The 21970-nt window shown below is 41.1% G+C and overlaps 1 protein-coding gene across 1 annotated transcript in view; it reads left to right on the top strand.

The window, feature by feature from the left end:
- SLC35B4 (solute carrier family 35 member B4) overlaps positions 1–18667 on the top strand; it is a 45470-nt gene extending 26803 nt beyond the window's left edge. The window contains exons 5-10 of the mRNA XM_005902899.2: positions 766–847; positions 1067–1127; positions 2813–2922; positions 4498–4573; positions 7414–7489; positions 8537–18667. Coding sequence (XP_005902961.1) covers positions 766–847; positions 1067–1127; positions 2813–2922; positions 4498–4573; positions 7414–7489; positions 8537–8783 — 652 coding nt within the window. The 3' untranslated portion in view covers positions 8784–18667. The remainder of the gene's footprint in view (positions 1–765; positions 848–1066; positions 1128–2812; positions 2923–4497; positions 4574–7413; positions 7490–8536) is intronic.
- The last annotated feature ends 3303 nt before the right edge of the window (positions 18668–21970 follow it).

Here is a 21970-nt window from a genome sequence, read left to right as displayed (position 1 = left end):
GCTCCTTGCCCCACCCCTTAGCCAGTTCTTAGTCACCCCTTGGCCTTTTTCTGACATGCTGTGACCAGAACTATACAAAATATTTGAGTAGAAAATTTCAGATGTAAGGTTTTAATGTCTCTTTATTGTCGCCGGAGGCTTTTTGCTTCATCACCAAGAGCCTGAGAGGGATGTTAATTGATACTATTTTAGTTAATGTGAAATGCCACCATTATTCCTGCTAATAGTCCTATTGGTTTAGTATTACTCGCTTTATCCAACTATGCCAACATTTAAAAACAATATTTAAGTCATTAAGAGACATTAAGACAACACCCTCCCCTGAAAAGGGACAGTTGAATTCTTTTTTGAGTGTGGAATCCTGCTGCTTGTCCTGGTAGTCCTTCTGTCCTGTCCTTCCTCTGCAGGCTATGTCTCCTCACACTAGGTTTGGGCCCCAGAAACCAGGAAAAGCAACAGGAATTCTATATTAAGATCTGTCAGGCTTTCATTTAGACGCAAGAGCAGAATGGGCTGTCGTGCCTAATATGCCTTTTTTTGTTTTCTGATGAAACAGTCTACTGGTGTACCAAGTCTTGGACACCACCAGAAAGGGTGTGGTCTAGAAATGAGTAGTATCCTGATTTTTTCACGCACAGACTTAGGTGGACTGTGCTGAAAAGTGATCCCCTTGATCATGTCTTGGTGATCTGTACTTTCGTGAACCATCTTACTGTCAGCATCATGTGGAAATTCATATCTGTGCTCTTTTTATTATTTTTGCAGATACAGTATCTTCAAATATACCTCCATTGCCCTGGTGTCTGTGGGGATATTTGTTTGCACTTTCATGTCAGCAAAGCAGGTGGTAAGAGTCTGTTCACAAATGATTTCTATTCACTCCTCACCAGGGGTGCCCAGGTACTTATTAATGATACAATAAATGTAAGTGCTCATGTAATATAAGGATTTACATCTTCGAAAGAGAATTATGGAAGGAAATGGGTAACATAAATATTTTCCTTGTATCAAGGCCCCTTGCCTGTAGTTCTGGTCTCTGTACCTCATATGTTTTTTTATTTCCTAGACTTCCCAGTCCAGCTCAACTGAGAATGATGGATTCCAGGCATTTGCGTGGTGGTTGCTAGGCAAGTACAGTAATTACAGTAAAGCTAATTGCCTCTGCAGTTCTGTTTTCAGAGTTTTCTCCTAAGGGATATGTTTCTTGGCAAGAAGCTTCAACTCAACAGATTATGCCATGGAAGAGAGAGGCACCTGGAACTATATATCTCTGAATCTTAGGGTTGAAGAAACTAAAATGAAAATGTCTGTGTTCATGGTAGCGTGTTCTACAACATGGATGTTTTCCTGGTTGCCACTAGTATAGACAGAAAAGCCTGTGTCTAGTTGCCCATCACACTCTGTGGGAGCAATGGGAGTGTCATCCATTTCTTTATGATCTGTCTGCTGAGCAGAAGCTTCTACAAAAGGAGGGCACATTACAGCAGTTGACTCTTCAAATTTCTGTAGGACCCATTTCTAAATCTTAGATTTCTTTTCTTCATAAGCTCTTCCACATGGCAATGTTCCCAAACCTGACTGGTCATCAGAATCCTGGGTGATTTTTAAAAATACAGATATCTCTTTGTTTAATGAAACAACTCCTATAGAGCTTTGCCCTTGCTGTATCTTACAGGGAAGGGAGAGTCAGTGATAGCAATAAGAGATGGAGACTGACCAACTGGAAGAAAAGTGGCAGTGAAAGAACTGGATTCTCCTTGCTTCTTGACTTTGCAGCTTTATCCCTTTAGGTTGCTATTCTTAACGTAGGAAGATCTTTATGAGTATTAGGAAGATGCTTTCTCCAATAAGAATGAAAGACTTTAACACACAATTCATGGGCACAGAATTAATATTCAATAAACTTATGTTCAGCCTCACTGGTTTACTAAACAAAGAAATGCAAACTGAAACCAAAATGCAGTACCTTTTTGTTTTGGCCTATTATACTGGCTAGATATTGATTATTCTCACTGATGCTGAGGGTGCAGTAAGGCAGCCATATTCATATAGATTGTTTATGGTAAATTGACACAGACTCTCTGGGCAAAAAATTATGTATTTGAGCTTTTTAAATGTCTACAACCTTTGTCTCAGTAATCCCCCTTATAAGAGTTTCTCCTAAGGGAATAATCAACATTTTGTTTATTATTATTGTTTGGGATATATGTTTGGGAGTTTCTCCTAAGGGAATAATCAACATTTTGTTTATTATTATTGTTTGGGATATATGTTGATTTTAATGATGAAATAATTAGAAGTAATCTAACCATTCTTCTCTTGTAAGACATTTAAGTATGGTACAGTCCACATGATAGAACAGTATGCCGTTTTTAAATCATACTTTTGAAAACATTTTTAATGTAATGACTTGAAGGAAAATCCAGGAAAAAGATCATGTATAAAAAGATATGAAATTACATACTCATTATGATCCCATCTCAGCATAAAGTATCTATTGGGTTGGCCAAAAATCTCCTTTGAGCATTCTGTAAGATCTTAGAAAATCCCGAATGAACTTTTAGTTAACCCAATATCTAACATATATCTATCTAAGTAACATATACAGGGAAAGATAGCAAACTATTTAGGACTGGATGGTAATATGGTGGTTGATTTTTATTTCTTTTTAAATTTTGTGCATGGTCCATGTTTAATTTAGTGTGTAATATTTGTAGAACTGAATAAATGTTTTTTTTTTTTAAGAAAAGAATAAATGTTTTTTGAGAAGTTAGTTAGTATGGGCGTTTGTAATTCCATGTTTGCTTTTCAGGCATTGGGGCACTGACTTTCGCTCTTCTGATGTCCGCAAGGATGGGTATTTTCCAAGAGACTCTGTACAAACAATTCGGGAAACACTCCAAGGAGGCTTTATTTTATAATGTAAGCGATTTCTTGAACCTGGGGAAAAGGAAAATTACTGAGTTGTTTTTGTAGTATATTAGTTCAAGTATGATATACCATCTTTCTGATATAGTTGAAGGATCAATTTATTATCCAGTAAACTGCTTTGGGGCCCACTGACTTTGGCACTTTTAATAGCCTGCATGATTCTCTACAAGAAATGATTGTTATTAGTCAGTGTGAACAGAATGTGTCTGCCAGGAACAACCATTCCCTTCTAGGAACCCAATGTTCCTAAAGATGAAATCAAGTTAAAACCAATATGGAAACCTGGAAAGGGAACAGAAGTTCCAAAAGCCCTATGCCAAGGAAAAGATGTGCAGGCAGGAGTTGGGGAGAACTGGGGGGGTTTGAGGAGTAAGCCGCTCAGACAGGCTTTATTCCTTTGAGAGAGAGCTTAATTAGCTAATTATTTGCCCTTTTGCCTCTTGTTTGAAATTGCTGATCTAGAGCCACCTTCTCTAGCTTTCTTCTTTCTCCCCACTCTTTTCTGTTGCGATAACGCCCAACTCCTCAAGGTCTCAGGGATAACGTTGCCTCCAGGTTCAGTAACCTCAGGGAGTCCTTCCCTGGGAACCTTTTGAACTGAAGTTGCAAACAAGCAATTTGAGATATTTAATCTCAAGCTACAGTATGTGGCTGGGAGTTTAAAAAATAAAGGAGCATTCTGTTTGGTTCCCATGTTTCTTTTAGCACAGTACCTGGCAGATAGTAAACTGCTTGGTAAATGTTTCCTGTGATTCCTTAGTAAATGTTTACTGTGGTGGTGGTGGTGGGTGGGTGGGTGTCAGGCACCTTAATATTTGCTTACCTATCGTTTCCGCTTCCTCTCCACTCTCTCTCTCTCCGTCTTCATTTCTTTTCCCCGACTTCATATTGTCCTCTAGTGTCTCTCCCATTAGTTTCACGAACTCCCTAAAATCTGCCTTCACGTTCTGTATAATTTTTAAATCCGTTATATTGTTTAACCAGTCTCAAAAATAGTAAGATGTAGGCAGATCCTTTGGGCAGAATGACTGTGTTTCAATTTCTCATTCCCTTTTGTTGAGGAAAGGATGCTAGCTCTATTGTTTTGTAATGACCATCAGCTTCTATGGGGCAAGAACTGTAATTCGCAGGTTGATATCATGCCATACAATGTCAAGACTTATTAAAAGTATCCAGTGCTTTAAAAGGCACTGCGTATGTGCCCAGTCGCTTAAGTTGTGTCTGACTCTTCGCGACCCCATGGACTGTAGCCTACCAGGCTCCTCAGTCCATGGATTCTCCAGGCAAGAGTACTGGAGTAGGTTGCCATTCTCTTCTCCAGTGGATCTTCCCAACCTAGGGAATGAACCCATGTCTCTTACATCTCCTGCACTGACAGGCAGGTTCTTTACCATTGGTGCCACCTGGGAGGCTATTAAAAGCACTGGATACTTTTAACAAGTCTGACTTGTTTATCTTGATATTGCTTGTTACACAACTTGTAAAACTTTCAATCATTGTAAAAAATACTCTATATTTCTGTAATGTTTTTGCATTTAAATTTACATGAAATGTTTCTTCCTGTAGCATGCCCTTCCACTTCCTGGTTTCATCTTCTTGGCTTCTGACATTTATGACCATGCAGTTCTGTTCAATAATTCTGGTGAGTTTGGGGTTATCCAGTAGAATTACCTGACAGTTTCAGAGGCAGCATCTCAGTTTTCCTCGTGACTTCACCTCTGCAGTTTCTGTCATATCCAGATCACCCATCCCCATGCCACCTTCCTGAAATATAGTGCCATTAATCAGTGGTTGCAGAAACAAAAGCTTTTGCAGGCACTTCTCAATTATTTGCCAATGAAGTAAGACAATATCTTCAAATTTTCTGTTTTGCTTTGGAATTTGTGTGCTGTTTGCATTTGAATAGGGATGTATGATCTGAGAATGCAAACAAACAGTAATAATACTGCAGTGACTGGAGCCATGAGAAGTTGGACAGCACTCCAGCTTCTTTCCTCCTGTTCCTCCCTCTGCTAGGAAAGGCACATCTCACAGATACAGGCTGAGCTGCCTCCAAGCAAGGAGGCACAGAAATGACAACAGGGTAGATAGGCTGCAAGAATAAGCAAAATCAGTTCAGGTGGCTACAGTGCGAGCTGGCTATTACTTTTTACAGTGGCCGTTTAGTACATTAGCTAATAATTGCTAGTTAACTTAAAAGAAATTACCAATGTTAGGTTGGCCCCAAAATTCCTTTGGGTTTTCCCATAAGATGTAATGAAAAATTTGAACAAACTTTTTAGTCAACCCAGTATAATCTCATTATCTACTAAAAGACAGAGCATGTTATACAGACAAATGAATACACAGGGAACAAATATTTTTAAAATTAAGGCTTTATGTTGCTCGGACCTATAAAATGGTAAGTATGTTTTGCAGAATGACAGTAGGGGCTCAGTAAACATTTGTTTGCTATCTGGTCACAAGTTGTGAAGTTTGACTGTTCTCTGAGTCTGCAAAGTTGTATCTCCCATTTGCCTACAAAAAAGTGTGTGATGATGGCATGTAAGAAAGTTTTTAAGGCTCTGAATTATTCAATTGGTTCTGACTTTTTAAAAAAATTGAGATATAATTGACATATAGATGATTTTTAACGCAGTGTTTTCTAAGGTCTCTTAAGAGGCTCCATATAGCAGAGGGCTATTGAAATAAATACATTATCAAGTTCCTTGAGATTGATACTGATTTAGTTACTTGAATGCTCCTTCTAGAAGTTACAGGGATGGGTATTTTTATAAAAAAATCTTTTAAGGTCTGCCTTCAACTTCTTTAAAACCATTCCTGAGTATACATTTTTTCGTCTCAGATGAACTTGTTATTTGCAAGGAAACTGAACATCCGTCTAAATACTGTACATCATATGGATTGTCTTTCCCCAGCAAGCTGATACAGTGAATCTCTCGAGTTATTATACAGTAGTAACATTTGTTGACTTTCTTTTCATTTCAGTACTTGCTAAGTATTTCAAAGACAATAGAACACTAAATTATTGGGATTTCCCACTAGTCCAGATGTAGAATTTCAGAAATTATTTATATGTATACAAATTTTTATTTTTTGCAAAAGAAAATTAATGTTCATGTACTAACCATGTTTCAGCATCACTTTGTTAGACTTCACTCAGTTATGCTGTATAATTCAAGTGAAAGTTTTAGTGGCTCAGTCATGTCTGACTCTTTGTGACCCCATGGACAGACACCTCTGTCCATGGCATTCTCCAGGCAAGAGTACTGGAGTGGGTAGCCTTTCCTTTCTCCAGAGGATCTTTCCTGACCCAGGGATTGAATTCGAGTCTCTCACATTGCAGGTAGATTCTTTATTGTCTGAGCCACCAGGGAAGCCCGTATAATTCAAGCCTTCCACACAATTTAACAATATAAAAAGACTGATCCTTCAAGGATTACTATGTCCTTATTCTCTTTGATCTTGAATATTTTATTTCCTCCCACATATTTGCTGTGCAAGCCTCATTATATAAAACTAAACATAAGAATGTATTTCAAGGAAGGAAAGTTACAGTTCTGTTGCCCTACACATGAGCTAATTTCGTTTTACCAGTTTCCATCCTGACACTGTTTACATATATTGTCACACAGTCATAATCCTTGTGTAAATATAATTTTACACTTTCTTTTTCACTTTTGTTCTGCGTTTTTTATGTGACTATATATAATCTATGTGATTTTTTTTTTTTTTTTTAAATCAAGTGTATAATGTCACATCTAGTTAAAGTACCTTTGCTTACATAGTCCTTGCTGTTATCACTGGGCGTTGTGACTGATTTAGTTTTTCCTTTATTGTAAACACCACCACAATGTATGTTGAATTTGTTTTTCTTTTGAATTAACTAGGACTAATTCCTGAGAATAAGAATCAATGCCTTTAGGACCACTTAATACCTATTGTGAAATTGATTTTGAAAACACCAATTTATACTACCACCCACTGAATGACTGCTAGTTCTGCCACCACCTTGCCAGATCAGGATATTATTATAAGTGTTTAATTGCTAAGTTAATAGATATAGAATGGTATGGCCTTGTAATAATTTAGAATTCTTTGATTACTGGTAGGATTGAACATATTTCCAAATGGCATTTATTTAGGGCTTGTCTCTCAAGACAAGTATCTTAAGACAAGTATACTTAAGACTGTATCAGTTTGAACTTCTCTGTGTTGCACAATCTTTCTCTGTAAAGTGGGGTCCTAGTCAGGTGAAAGGTAAAAAGTTTAAAGTTAAAATACAATTTGTTTTAAGAAACCAGTGTAATGACTCTTGAGGACAATGTAGCCTGGAATCAAGGCAAGTAAAGTATATGACCCAAGTCTATTTGCAAGAGAAATAAGGTTGCTATCTCTACTATGTTCATCTGTGTTACTGTGTTCAAAGGGATGAAAACATAAGCTATCCAAAGTGATACGACTGTCTCTCAATCTCTGCAGAACTGTATCAGGTTCCAGTCGTTGGTGTGACAGTGCCCATCATGTGGTTCTACCTCCTCATGAACGTCATCACTCAGTATCCTTTGCACTCCTCTGCCATGTGGTCTTTGCTGTGCTCTTTTGCCACAGAAATGTTTTTTCTTCTAACGGTGCAGTGATATGAATTTCGCTTTTGCTCTGATCTTTTCTGCAGTAAATAGGAGACAGGCCCATCCAGTGAACTCCTTTGTTGCAGGGAGAGAGGGGCAAAGAGATGCTGGCGGTGTGGAAGGTCAGTAAGTCATAAGACACCAGGAAGGAAAACCTCTGGGTGGGGGGATAGAAGTCAATGGGTAACTAAGAATTAGTATGTGACAGAAATCCTCTATGATTTCTACATGGAGTTTTCCAGTATCCTAGGATATTTCACAAGCTGCCACAAAATTCTGCAAGAGATTTCCAATTAAATAAGGCCTAATTTTTAAAATGGCTCTTTTGAACCACCTTGAAAGTTGCTCAGTCATGTCCAACTCTTTGTGACCCTGTGGACTAGACAGTCCATGGAATTCTCCAGGCCAAAATACTGGAATGGGTAGCCTTTCCCTTCTCCAGGGGATCTTCCCAACTCAGGGATCAAACGCAGGTCTCCCACATTGCAGGCGGATTCTTTACCAGCTGAGCCACAAAGAAAGCCCTCTGAACCACCTTACGCCCATTAGAAAAACCCTTGAGCCTTTGAAACAGTGGAACAGATTGTAGTTGATCTCATTCCTCTGAAGTCACCTCATATGCTTGCCCTACGGAGTTCCTTTTTGGAGATGTCATCAGCTTTACTGACAGTGTTACCTTCTGTCATTACTTGGGAGGTGACCTTCACTGTAAACTATAGGAAGAATCCAAAAAAAATCCGAAACGACTATCATAGGAAGTTTTCAGGCAGCTTCAGGTTGGGATCCATAAATGGTGTGGCAGGACAGTAATTCTGCAGGGTATTCTATCAAGGAGGAGCCTCAGGGCAGCCGTGGCCGATACCCTGTTTTCTGGTTCCTGGAATATGAACATTGAAGCTACAGACCTTGCCAGAAGGTTCTCCTGCTAATCTCTGGGTTGTTTACAGAAAACTGCCTTAACCCCGCTCCTCCAGGTACGTGTGCATCCGGGGCGTCTTCATTCTCACCACAGAATGCGCCTCCCTCACCGTCACCCTCGTCGTGACGCTGCGCAAGTTCGTCAGCCTTATCTTTTCCATCTTGTACTTCCAGAACCCTTTCACCCTGTGGCACTGGCTGGGCACCTTATTTGTCTTCATTGGGACTCTCATGTACACAGAGGTGTGGAACAACCTGGGGGCCACCAAAGGCCAGCCTCAGAAGGAGGAGAAGAAGAACTGAGGCCGGCCTGCAGTAGAGAGACCAGAGGCTAATGGGCTGGGGCCTGGCCACCAATTCACCTTGGTTAATGCTGAATTACCAGCCGTGTACCAGGGAATCCTCAGAGGGAGGGACTTCTCAGATTTCTCATGGCTCTGCAGACCCACATTTGTGGACCCTGAGTAGAAGCCCCTCTACCCTGAAGTAGAGAAGAGAACGGTTCTCCACTATCGGGTAGCCCTGTTCATTTGTTATCTGTTTTGTTTACCAAACACTGTATTCAGCACTGTACTGGCTTACTGAATTCTGAGTCCCCAGAGCTATTAGTTTTATATCTATGGTCTCAGACAAGATTCTCCCTGTTCTGATGATTCTCTTCTGTAACAGCCATCCTCCTCCTGGGGCCTCGTCCCCTTACTCCATCACCCTGCCACCCTCAGCTGCACTTTTCAGTCTGATGCTCCAGGCACCCTCACCAGGAACAACTGAATGGCCGCGAGAACGGAGGTTCTGGAGATGGTGGGGCTGGGCTTTCTCCCCAAGGTTGGGAAAGAAGCGGGTGTCGCTGTGTGCCCTGGGGACACTGGGGCAAGACTGGTGGGGATCCTCTCCCACATTTTTCCTTTTTTCCCCCTCTATGCAACAGTTATGTGCTTTCATACCTTTTGCTTTCTGTACTTAGAACAAACTGCAGCAGTTCTTTGTGGCACAGTGTTAAAGAGAAGTTGTGTATGAATTGGGAAGGAGAGACTTTTACTCTGTCTTCTCTCAGTTGTCTGAGTCATTTAGCCTCAAGGTTAGATGGTGATGCCAGGAGGACACAGGAGAAACTGGCCAAGAGGGCACTCAGAGAGCCTCGGGCTCTCCCGCCTCTACACCCAGCCAGGCATTCAGGGCGGGTTCCACATGGGAGAGAGGTTAAGTCTTTGAAATGCTGCTTAATTAGGTTCATCTCTGCCTGGCAACTCTTTTCAGAGTTATGACCAGTCAGGCTAATGGGTAAACCAATATATTCAGTACGTGTGGGTGTGGTGTATCAGGCCAAACTACAACTGAAATAGGTTTTTCTTTTTTTAAACAAGGCGTCTTAATGTTCTTGCCCGGTTTGGGGGTGAGTGTGTTTTTTTATATGTAGAAACCTGCCCCCCCGCCCCGCCCTTTTGCTAATTGTTTCAAAGGTCTGGTTTCCTCCCATGGGATAATCTTGAGAAAGAACAACAGTGTTAGGGTGGTGTGTGTAGGGGGTGGGTATGCTCTTGTGTAGTTTGTGATCACTGGTGAGAGGAGAACATGAAAATCAGTGTTCTATTTCCTCATCCTTCAACAGCCCTGACCTGTATCGCCTCACCACGGATGTGCTTTGGGGGGGTCCATCAGACTTACCAGCCTGTCTCTTTTTGCACATAGAGGCCTCTCCTTCTGTGCTGGGCACAGATTGTGTTCTTAAATAGAGAAGTGGCTCTCCAGGTCTCCTGGGCTCATCCAGGGTATGATGTGTTTATTCCACTATCAGGAGCTGTTCTCTGATGGGACCTAAGATGAGTGTCCTAGAAACCCTGGGTCACTTTGGGGGAAGTCAGTTAAGCTGCCTCCGGTTTTTTGTTACATACGGTATGGATACTGTTTCTCCATCTAAGTCCCAGGGTTTTCAGATCGATTTGTTGTTCTGGACATTGACATCTGTGCTGTGCCAGTGAGAGTCTATACTGAAAGATGCTGAATTAAGTGTGAATTTGTTCATGGCCTCAAAAGGTATTTAATTTCTTTGAACTGTGTAGAGTTTCTCAGACTGGTGGTGCTATAAATACCATGTATTAAATAGCCTCTTAAGAACAAAAGCTACTTTTCTTACTGTATAATAAAAGAACCTGTCCCCAGGGGCTGTTTGATTGCTACATGTCTGGAGTCTTGACAGGATAACTATAGAGCTTTACATGAAATAGTATAACTTTTTTTTTTATGTGGATGGGAAATATTACAATTTTTAGTAACTGAAACAGTGTTAATGTACACAGACAGCATTTAACTGGGTTCCTGAGGTTTTAGGTTTTGGCTTATGGAGCGTGTGTTTCTCAGTCTAAACACTTCTGCTGGTCTTATTCATAGGAGGAGCTTAGGGCACTCACTCAATGAAATGAGTGCATGTAAGAACATAATGCCCTGGGAATTGGTTTTTCTTTCCAGTAGTTGCATATAAGGAAATAAATCTAATAGATCCTAGTTCATGGGAAATAGATGGGGAAACTGGAAACAGTGTCAGACTTTATTTTTTTGGGCTCCAAAATCACTGCAGATGGTGACTGCAGCCATGAAATTAAAAGACGCTTACTCTTTGGAAGGAAAGTTATGACCAACCTAGATAGCATATTGAAAAGCAGAGACATTACTTTGCCAACAAAGGTCCGTCTAGTCAAGGCTATGGTTTTTCCTGTGGTCATGTATGGATGTGAGAGTTGGATTGTGAAGAAAGCTGAGCGCCCAAGAATTGATGCTTTTGAACTGTGATGTTGGAGAAGACTCTTTAGAGTCCCTTGGACTGCAAGGAGATCCAACCAGTCCATTTTGAAGGAGATCAGCCCTGGGACTTCTTTGGAAGGAATGATGCTAAAGCTGAAACTCCAGTACTTTGGCCACCTCATGCGAAGAGTTGACTCATTGGAAAAGACTCTGATACTGGGAGGGATTGGGGGCAGGAGGAGAAGGGGATGACAGAGGATGAGATGGCTGGATGGCATTGCTGACTTGATGGACGTGAGTCAGGGTGAACTCCGGGAGTTGGTGATGGACAGGGAGGCCTGGCGTGCTGTGATTCATGGGGTCGCAAAGAGTCGTTTGCGACTGAACTGAACTGAAAAACAGTTTATTCCCCTCCTTGGTTAACTGTTTTTTCAATCCTGGTTGAACTTGATTTCAATCCCTGTTAAAAGGGCAAATAAACCATTTTATAGAGGATCTGGCTCATCTGTAACTGGAGAAGAAATGTCTGTTAAATGCCTCTCCTCTTTCTGTGGATCAAGACCATGTAATTTTGTGCCCCAGAGAGAGAGGGTATGGTTTGTTTACAAAAGAGATTGATGTTTAAGGCATCCAGAACTCTACCTTTAGAGCAAAGATCAAATAGCAAATGACTAGCTAGAAAACACAAGTTTTGTGTGTGTGAATGTACCTGTGAACTCACTTCATAGCTTGACCAGGGTCATAAATGAGGCAAAAGGAGAAAATTGGTGATATTTGAGTTATTGCATTTAATGTCTGCATATCCTTTACCACAGTTCCATCGTTGTATTATAAATGCTTTTTTATTTTTTTGTTAGGAATTTATTTTTGATCTTTTACTTTCTTTTTCATCCAGCTGAAACCATTAATCCATTTAATAAGTTTCTGTCAAGTTCTGAAGTATTTGGACACAGTCTAGATAGTATTTTCCTTCTTTCTGCATAGTTACCCAAAATGAATACAGTACCTGAAATTTGGTCATTGCATCCTGTGAAGAAAAACACAGAAGCTGAGTTAATCTCTGCCAAGCTCACCAAACTCCTTCCATTCTTCTGGGAAGATTACCTGGTGTTTTGTAAGGATGATAATAGCTTGTGTCATTCCCTGAGCACCTTTCCTCCCTTCTGCATATTTTTTTTTTCACATCCTAACCCCTACCTCCAATTTCTTCAGCAGCCTCTGGTTACTCGCGTAGTTTTCTACTGAGCGACACATATAATGTTGTATCTATTTATGCCTCTATTCTTTGGGGCCTCTAGGTGTCTTTTGTGGATTTTTATAGGATATACATATCTGTGTAGCATGTATTTTGTTATACATTGTTTTAAGCACTGATACTAGGGGTGTGTATATATACAGATGCAAATATTGGGCAGAGCGAATGTATGTGTAGACGAGTAAGAACAAGAACGGTTAAAGTACAAATGTTTATATACCGTTACAGCTCAAAGTGGGGTGGAGAATCCTATCAGTCCTACCACATTCTTGTCTGTATTTGGGAAGCAGTAGTTTTCATCTTTTGCTCTTTTTACCCTACCTCTAGCTGACTTCCGTTGCAGTGCCAAATGTCTATGGTGAGGGGAGGTGGGCCGCATTAGGTCAGGAGTAATTATAAACCAGTGAATTAGTTCTGGGCTGGGCGACACACTTACTGGTGGGCTAGCACACAAGCCGATGTAGCAAAGACCTGAGCATCTCCACAAATGCACGGTGAAAGGCACCCTAACATGGAGATGGGAAATCAAGACCCTACATTTGCTGTGGTCTGTTTCTCTTTGGCTAGAACTATGAGCATTTTGGTCTCAATAGTTTTATCCTGAAAAATGTTCATGGAAGTTACCTATGAGAGTTCAGTCTTAGGGTGGAAGAACTGTCAATATAGATAAAATCCATTTTTATTACAGATGTGTGACCTTTGGAAATGAATATAAACAGTAAAATTAATAATAAGCATTAGCATCCATGTGGTGTGTAGCAGGCTGGGCTGGGAGACACTATAGCTGTGTGTGCTCTCTGGCGCCTTCCTTACAGTGGGCACTGCAGAAGAGGGAGGGACCAGGATCTGACTTGCATCCCATGAATGCATAAATCCTCGCCAAGATCTCTTACTCCCTCGAGTTTCTGAGAAAGCTTCTAATGGTTCTTGATACCCCTTCCCACCCTTCATCAGTAGGTCAGCAAGAAAGCAAATAAGACAACATTCCTGAGATTCTAAGGAAGGGAGGGTGCACGCCAGGAGTTGTGCAGATGCTGCTTTCTGCTGTCCAGGTGCCAGTGGGAGGAGGGCAGAGCATTACATATTTAGCACCTTGCATCATTTGATGCTCAGCGCAAGCAGAGGCCCTCAGGGTACCATTAAAGATGCTTAAAAGTTTCTGAAGTAGGCTGCTTGGGGTGTCCCCTACATCTCCAAAGCTCGTATAGTGGGTTTGCATTGGCTGATGCCTTAAGCTCATTGTCTTTTGTCTCCTCAGAATCACGTGGAGATTTACCTACTTAAGTCACTCAGCGTTCTACCAAACGCCCTCAATTTCAATCAAGTAAGGCAAGCTGCAAGGGTACCAGAGATAGGTGGGTTGGGGGGAGGAAAGCTTGGTCTCCATTTGTAAGACTCATACTTTTTAAAGTAAACGTTGTAATGGTTCTTTGGCACATTGAATTATTTATAGCTTTTGAGATGTAAAGAAGACTCCCGTGAACCAGGAGAAGCAGTAATTATTCCCCGACGTGATAAAAGTGTTCTTTGTGTGTCACTTGCAATCACAAGTCATTTCTGTGCTAGTTGCTTTCATTCCAGAGAATGGCATCATCCTCCCCAAAAAGAGGATGATTTTTAAAGTAGGATTTTCTAACAGATTATGTGGCATGGGGCTGGGGAAGGATGATGGGGATTTGATTTATCCAGCCTCTGAGCTCTTCATTCATATTGTGATTTAAGAACAAAGATGGCGGCGGGGGGTGGGGGGCGGTGGCTAGACAGTAGTAGAGTATGTAGAACAGCTAAGACATTAGTGAGTATCCAGATTTTGAGCTGTGTAAATATCAAATGTCAGCTTCCAGCCTTCTGAGTTATTTGAGCAGAGAGTTATGGAGAAAAGGGAGATTTTGTGAATAAAATGTTTTTGCCAAACAAACTGAATGAGTCTTTTTACCATGATTTCTTATAAAGAGCAAATTTCTGCCTTCTGAAACAACTCATCAGACACCTGGTTTTTAATCTTGAATTGTACAGTCATTGTTTCTTAATAAAAGTGATAAATATCTTGCAGGTGTTTCCAATCACCATTACCTTTCAAGTGCTTGGGTGCCGTTTCAAAAGCTCCGCAGTGTTTGCCTTGTACAGTGGTGGGACATTTTACCACAGTCGTAAGCAACCTGTCTTCTGCTGCCTGGCAGCTGGGTCAATCCCAAACCACTTCCCCGGCTACAGGTCAGTTTCCACTTCAGAAATTTAAAGAGTCTTGGCTTACTTTGGGAGGTTTTAGAGGTTAGTGGCAGTAAGTTTCTGTAGCAAATCTCTCAAAACCTCTTTGCCTTAATAGAAACACATTGATTTTTGTAACATTGCAATGGCCAGCTCTCTTCCTCTTCCATCTGTTACTTTTAAATGAATCTTAATGTGGAAGCAGCTTTCAAAGCAGTTTACTATACTCAGTCTTTTTTTTCTTTTTTATTGCAGTATAGTTGATTTACAATAATACTGGTTTCAGTGTACAACCTGGTGACTCAAGTTTTATAGATTATACTCCATTTATAGTTATTATAAAATACTGGCTATATTCCCTGTGCTGTAAGCAATATCCTTGTAGCTTATTTATTTTACACATAGAACTCTGTATCTCTTCATCCCCTACCTCTATCACGCCCCTCCCTGCTTCCCTCTCCCCACTGGAAACCACTAGTTCTCTATATCTGTGAGTCTGTTACTTTTTCGTTATATTCACTAGTTTTATTTTTTAGATAATATATAAAAATAGTAACATACAGTATTTGTCTTTCTCTGACTTTAAATTTCACTAAGCAAATTTAACCCTCCAAGTCCATCCATGTTGTTGCAAATAGCAAAATTTTGTTCTTTGCTTTGGCTGACTACTGTTCTGTTGTATTTATACATGTCTTTATTCATCAGTTGATGGACATTTAGGTTGCTTCAAAGTCTTGGCTATTGTAAATAATGCTGCTGTGAACATTGAGGTATGTGTATATTAATGTTTTCGTTTTCTTTGGATATATATACCCAGGAGTGAAATTACTGGATCATATGGTAGTTCTGTCAATATCTTTAGTTTTTTGAGGAAAGAACCTCTATACTGTTTTCCACAGTGGCTGCAACAATTTACATTGTATGTACTTCGGTAGTTCTTTTTTAGTGTTTTATGTTTGAATTCCTCTGTGCATGTACTACAGATTTTTGGTTTGTGGTTACCATAAGGTATCTGAATCTATATATGTGCACATGTACACACACATATATGTATACACACATACATATGATTAAATTGCTGACTCCTTAAACATTTTAATAACACTGCATTTTACTCTCTTCCCCTCATAATTAGTTTTTTACATTATATTTTATATCTGTTTTGCATATCCCTTAATTCCTTATTATGGATATATTTTACTACTTTTGTCTTTTAACTTTCCTACTAGCTTCATATATGGTTGACTTTCTACCTTTACTGTATTTTTTTTTTGCCTTTACCAATGAGCTTTTCCCTTTTATGTTGCCTTTGCTTAGAGAAGTCCCTTCAACATGTCTATTAAACAGCTGATTTGGTGGTGCCGGACTCCTAGTTTTTGCTTATCTGTAAAACTTTTGACCTTTCCATCAAATCTGAATGAGAGCTTTGTCAGAGTATTCTTGGTTGTAGGTTATTATTCCCTTTCGTCTCTTTAGATATATCATACCACTCCCTTCTGGCCTACAGAGTTTTTGCTGAAAAGTCAGCTGATCGCCTTATGGGAATTCCCTTGTAGGTAACCTGTGGCTTTTCCTTTACTACTCTTTAATATTCTCTTTAATTTTTTGCCATTTTACTTATAGTGTGTCTTGATGTGGTCCTCTTAGAGTTGATCTGGTTTGCAACTCTCCATGCTCCTTGGACCTGGATATCTGTTTTGTAGGTTAGGAGTATTTTTAGCTATTATTGCTTTGAATATGTTCTCTGCCTATTCTCTCTCTCTTCTCCTTCTGAGAGCTCTATAATGCAAATATTAGTATGCTTGATGTTTTCCCAGAGGTCTCTTAAACAGTCGTTTCTTCTTATTCTTTTTGCTGTTCACCTCCAGTTATTTCCACTACTCTGTCTTGCAGCTCACTGATTCATTCCTCTGTATCATTTAGTCCTCTGTTTATTCTTTCTGTATTCCTAGTGTATTTTTCATTTCACTTATTCTTCATCTAGTTTGTTTTGTATATTTTCTAACTCTGTTAACAACTCAAAACTTTTCATTCATTATTCTCAAGATCTTTATCTTTGACTCCTAAACTCTTTTTCAGGTACATTGCTTACCTCTAATTCACTTCTTCTGGGTTTTTTCTATCTTATTCCTTTATTTGGAACATGTTCTTCTGTCACCTCATTTTGCCTGACTTGCCGTTTTTATTTTACTGTATGTGGCAGGCTGGTTATGTTTCCCAACCTTGGAGAAGTGGCCTTTCATAGGAGACTTCTTATGAGTCTGCGCAGCACAGTGCTCTTTGGTCACCAGAGCTTTATGCTGTAGTGATGCCCCATCTGAGGGGTGTATGGATCCTTCTTGTATAGTGAGCTGACTACTGTGAGAAGTCTGGTAGGCATGGCTTGATCCCACTCTGGTTTCCAGGCCCTTCCTCATGTGGTGGAGGCTTCTAGCCACTGGCTGGCAGGGCCAGGTCATGATGCACCTGCCTGTGAGATCCCTGACAAAGTGAAAGTCACTCAGTTGTGTCTGACTCTTTGTGACCCCATGGACTATACAGTCCATGGAGTTCTCCAGGCGAGAATACTGGAGTGGGTAGCCTTTCTGTTCTCCAGAAGATCTTCCCAACCCAGGGATTGAACTGGGGTCTCCCGCATTGTGGGAAGTTTCTTTACCAGCTGAGCCACAAGGGAAACCCCAAGAATACTGGAGTGGGTAGCCTATCCCTTCTCCAGCAGATCTTCACAACCCAGGAATCGAAGCGGGGTCTTCTACATTGCAGTGGATTCTTTACCAACTGAGCTATCAGGGAAGCCCTGAAACCCCTGAGAGCCCCAGGGCTAATGCTGGTATTCTGGTGAGTGGATTTGGGTTCCAGGAGGAGATCTTAGGACTGGTGCCCACCCACTGGTGTGAAGTCATGTCCTGGGGCTAGTTCCAGCCTACTGATGAACAAAGCTAGGTCCTGAAGTCTGGCTACAGGGTTTTGGGTGTCCTAGAGCTTGGCCTGCTGGTAGGTGGGGCCATGGCCTAGCAGGTCTCAGAACTTTTGCCCCGTTAGTAGATGAGGCTGGTCCTGACAGTAGAGGAGGTTTGCTGGTGGGTGAGGCCAAGGCCAGAGCTCAGGCAGTTCTGAATCTAGCACCTGAGCCCTTGTGTGTGGCAGCGGGTCCTGGGCCTTCTAGTGGGCAGGGCTGTGTCCCTGCCCAGGTAGTTGCTGGCCTGAAGTATCCCAGATCTTGTGCCTACAGGTTGGTAGGTGGCACTGAGGTTAGATCCTGAGGCTCATAAGCTAGAGGGAGGATTCCAAAATGGTGGCTGCCAGCGCCAGTGTCCTACATGGTAGAAAGAACTCACCAAAATGACTGCCACCAGTCTCTGTCCCCAAGGTGAGCTCCAGTCGCCTCCTGCTTCTCTAAGAGACTTCCAAGATCAGCAGCTACGTCTGCCCCTTTCAAATTACTGCTGCTGCTCTGGGTCAGTTCAGTTCAGTCGCTCAGCATGTCCAAATCTTTGTGACCTCATGGACTGCAGCACGCCAAGCCTCCCTGTCCATCATCAGCTCCTGCAGTTTACTCAAACTCATGTCCATTGACTCGGTGATGCCATCCAGCCATCTCATCCTCTGTCATCCCCTTCTCCTCCCGCCTTCAATCTTTCTCAGCATCAGGGTCTTTTCAAATGAGTCAGCTCTTCGCATCAGGTGGCCAAAGTATTGGAGTTTCAGCTTCAGCATCAGTCCCTCCAATGAACACTCATGACTGGTCTTTAGGATGGACTGGTTGAATCTCTTTGCAGTCCAAGGGACTCTCAAAAGAGTCTTCTCCAACATCACAGTTCAAAAGTATCAATTCTTCGGTGCTCAGCTTTCTTTACAGTCCAACTCTCACATCCATACATGACTACTGGAAAAACCATAGCTTTGACTAGACCTTTAATATGCTGTCTAGGTTGGTCATAACTTTCCTTCCAAGGAGTAAGCGTCTTTTAATATCGTGGCTGCAGTCACCATCTGCAGTGATTTTGGAGCCCCAAAAAAATAAAGTCAGCCACTGTTCCCCATCTATTTGCCATGAAGTGATGGGACTGGATGCCATGATCTTAGTTTCCTGAATGTTGAGCTTTAAGCCAACTTTTTAACTCTCCTCTTTCACTTTCATCAAGAGGCTCTTTAGTTCTTCGCTTTCTGCCTTAAGGGTGGTGGTATCTGCATATCTGAAGTTGATATTTCTCCCGGCAATCTTGATTCCAGCTTGTGCTTCATCCAGCCCAGTGTTTCTCATGACGTACTCTGCATATAAGTTAAATAAACAGGGTGACAATATACAGCCTTGACATACTCCTTTTCCTATTTGGAACCAGTTTGTTGTTCCATGCCCAGTTCTAACTCTTGCTTCCTGACCTGCATACAGATTTCTCAGGAGGCAGGTAAGGTGGTCTGGTATTCCCATCTCTTTCAGAATTTTCCACGGTTTGTGGTGATCCACACAAGTTTTGGCATAATCAATAAAGCAGAAATAGATGTATTTCTGGAACTCTCTCGCTTTTTTGATGATCCAGCAGATGTTGGCAATTTGATCTCTGGTTCCTCTGCCCTTTCTAAAATCAGCTTGAACATCAGGAAGTTCATGGTTCACATATTGCTGAAGCCTGGCTTGGAGAATTTTGACCATTACTAGCGTGTGAGATGAGTGCAATTGTGCAGTAGTTTGAGCATTCTTTGGCATTGCCTTTCTTTGGGATTGAAATGAAAACTGACCTTTTCCAGTCCTGTGGCCACTGCTGATTTTTCCAAATTTGCTTCATATTGAGTGCAGCACATTCACAGCATCATCTTTTAGGATTTGAAATAGCTCAACTGGAATTCCATCACCTCCACTAGCTTTCTTTGTGATGCTTCCTAAGGCCCACTTGACTCACATTCCAGGATGTCTGACTCTAGGTGAGTGATCACACCATTATGATTATCTGGGTCATGAAGATCTTTTTAGTATAGATTTTCTGTGTATTCCTGTCACCTCTTCTTAATATCTTCTGCTTCTGTTAGGTCCATACCATTTCTTTCCTTTATGGAACCCATCTTTGCCTGACATGTTCCCTTCGTATCTCTAATTTTCTTGAAAATATCTCTAGTCTTTCCCATTCTATTGTTTTCCTCTATTTCTTTGCACTGATCACTGAGGAAAGCTTTCCTATCTCTCCTTGCTATTCTTTGGAACTCTGCAGTCAGATGCTTATATCTTTCCTTTTCTCCTTTGCTTTTCACTTCTCTTCTTTTCACAGCTATTTGTAAGGCCTCCTCAGACAGCCATTTTGCTTTTTTGTTTTTCTTTTTCTTGGGGATGGTCTTGATCCCTGTCTCCTGTACAATGTCACGAACCTCTGTCCATAGTTCATTAGGCAGTGTATCAGATCTAGTCCCTTAAATCTGTTTCTCACTTCCAGTGTATATTCATAAGGGATTTGATCTAGGTCATACCTGAATGGTCTAGTGGTTTTCCCTACTTTCTTCAATTTAAGTCTGAAGTTTGCAATAAGAAGTTCATGATCAGAGCCACAGTCAGCTCCCAGTCTTGTTTTTGCTGACTGTATAGAGCTTCTCCATCTTTGTCTGCAAAGAATATAATCAATCTGATTTCGGTGTTGGCCATCTGGTGATGTCCATGTGTAGAGTCTTCTCTTATGTTGTTGGAAGAGAGTGTGTGCTATGACCAGCACATTCTCTTGGCAAAACTTTGTTAACCTTTGCCCTGCTTCATTCTGTACTCTAAGGCCAAATTTGCCTATTACTCCAAGTGTTTCTTAACTTCCTACTTTTGCATTCCAGTCCCCTATAATGAAAAAGACATCTTTTTTGGGTGTTAGTTCTAAAAGGTCTTGTAGTTCCTCATAGAACCATTCAACTTCAGCTTCTTCAGCATTACTGCTTGGGGCATAGACTTGGATTACCATGATATTGAATGGTTTGCCTTGGAAATGAACAGAGATCATTCTGTCATTTTTGAGATTGCATCCAGGTACTGCATTTTGGACTCTCTTGTTGACCATGATGGCTACTCCATTTCTTCTAAGGGATTCTTGCCCACAGTAGTAGATATAATGGTCATCTGAGCTAAATTCACCCATTCCAGTCCATTTTAGTTTGCTGATTCCTAAAATGTCAACGTTTACTCTCACCATTTCCTGTTTGACCACTTCTGTTTGCCTTGATTCATGGACCTGACATTCCAGGTTCCTATGCAGTATTGCTCTTTACAGCATCAGACCTTGCTTCTATCACCAGTCACATCCACAATTGGGTGTTGTTTTGCTTTGGCCCATCTCTTCATTCTTTCTGGAGTTATTTCTCCACTGATCTCCAGTAGCATATTGAGCACCTACCGACCTAGGGAGTTCATCTTTCAGTGTCCTATCTTTTTGCCTTTCCATACTGTTCATGGGATTCTCAAGGCAAGAATACTTAAGTGGTTTACCATGCCCTTCTCCAGTGGACCACGTTTTGTCAGAACCCTCCACCATGACCCGTCCGTCTTGGGTGGCCCTACATGGCATGGCTTAGTTTCATTGAGTTAGACAAGGCTGTGGTCCATGTGATTAGATTGGTTAGTTTTCTGTGATTGTGGTTTCAGTCTGTCTGCCCTCTGATGCCCTCTCTCAGTGCCTACCTTAGCATGTGAGATTTTTGTGTGCCCTTTCAAAGTGAAGTGTCTATTTCCCACAAGCCATTGGGTCTCCTGAAAGTAAGCCCCAGTGGCCTTCAGAGCTAAATGTGCTGGGGTTTCATCTTCCCAGGGCAGGACCCCCAGAGTGTGGAGCCCTATATGGGAATTACATCCCTTGCTCCTTGGGGAGAACCTTTGCGATTCTAATTATTCTCCCACTTGTGGACTCCCTACTCAGGGGTATGGGTCTTGACTTTACGATAACTCCACTCCTCCTACATATCTCAGTGTTATTCCTTCTTTATTTCTTTAATTGTGGAAGATCTTTTTTGGTAGGTTCCAATCTTTAACACTGATAGTTGTTCTGTAAATTGTTTTAATTTTTAGTGCAACCATAAGAGGAGGTGAGCTCAGGGTCTTTCTACTCTGCCATGTTGAGCCTTTTCCCTAGTCTATTTTTAATTATGTTATTCAGTGGCCCTTAGGTACACAACACTAAAGGAAAAGAACAGGTTAACACTAAATATAGCATAATTAAAGTTTCTCTCTAAGAATCACAGCACAGATAGGGGAGAGAAAATGGTGTAATAGAATGATGTATGCTCACCTCCTCTCAAGAAAACACCAAAAACAGAACTAACTGCT

This window comes from Bos mutus, chromosome 4 (assembly GCF_027580195.1).
Source record: "Bos mutus isolate GX-2022 chromosome 4, NWIPB_WYAK_1.1, whole genome shotgun sequence".
Taxonomy (NCBI): Eukaryota; Metazoa; Chordata; class Mammalia; order Artiodactyla; family Bovidae; genus Bos; species Bos mutus.
Note: the sequence above shows the minus strand (reverse complement) of the source record. Positions and strands in the feature narration are given on the sequence as shown.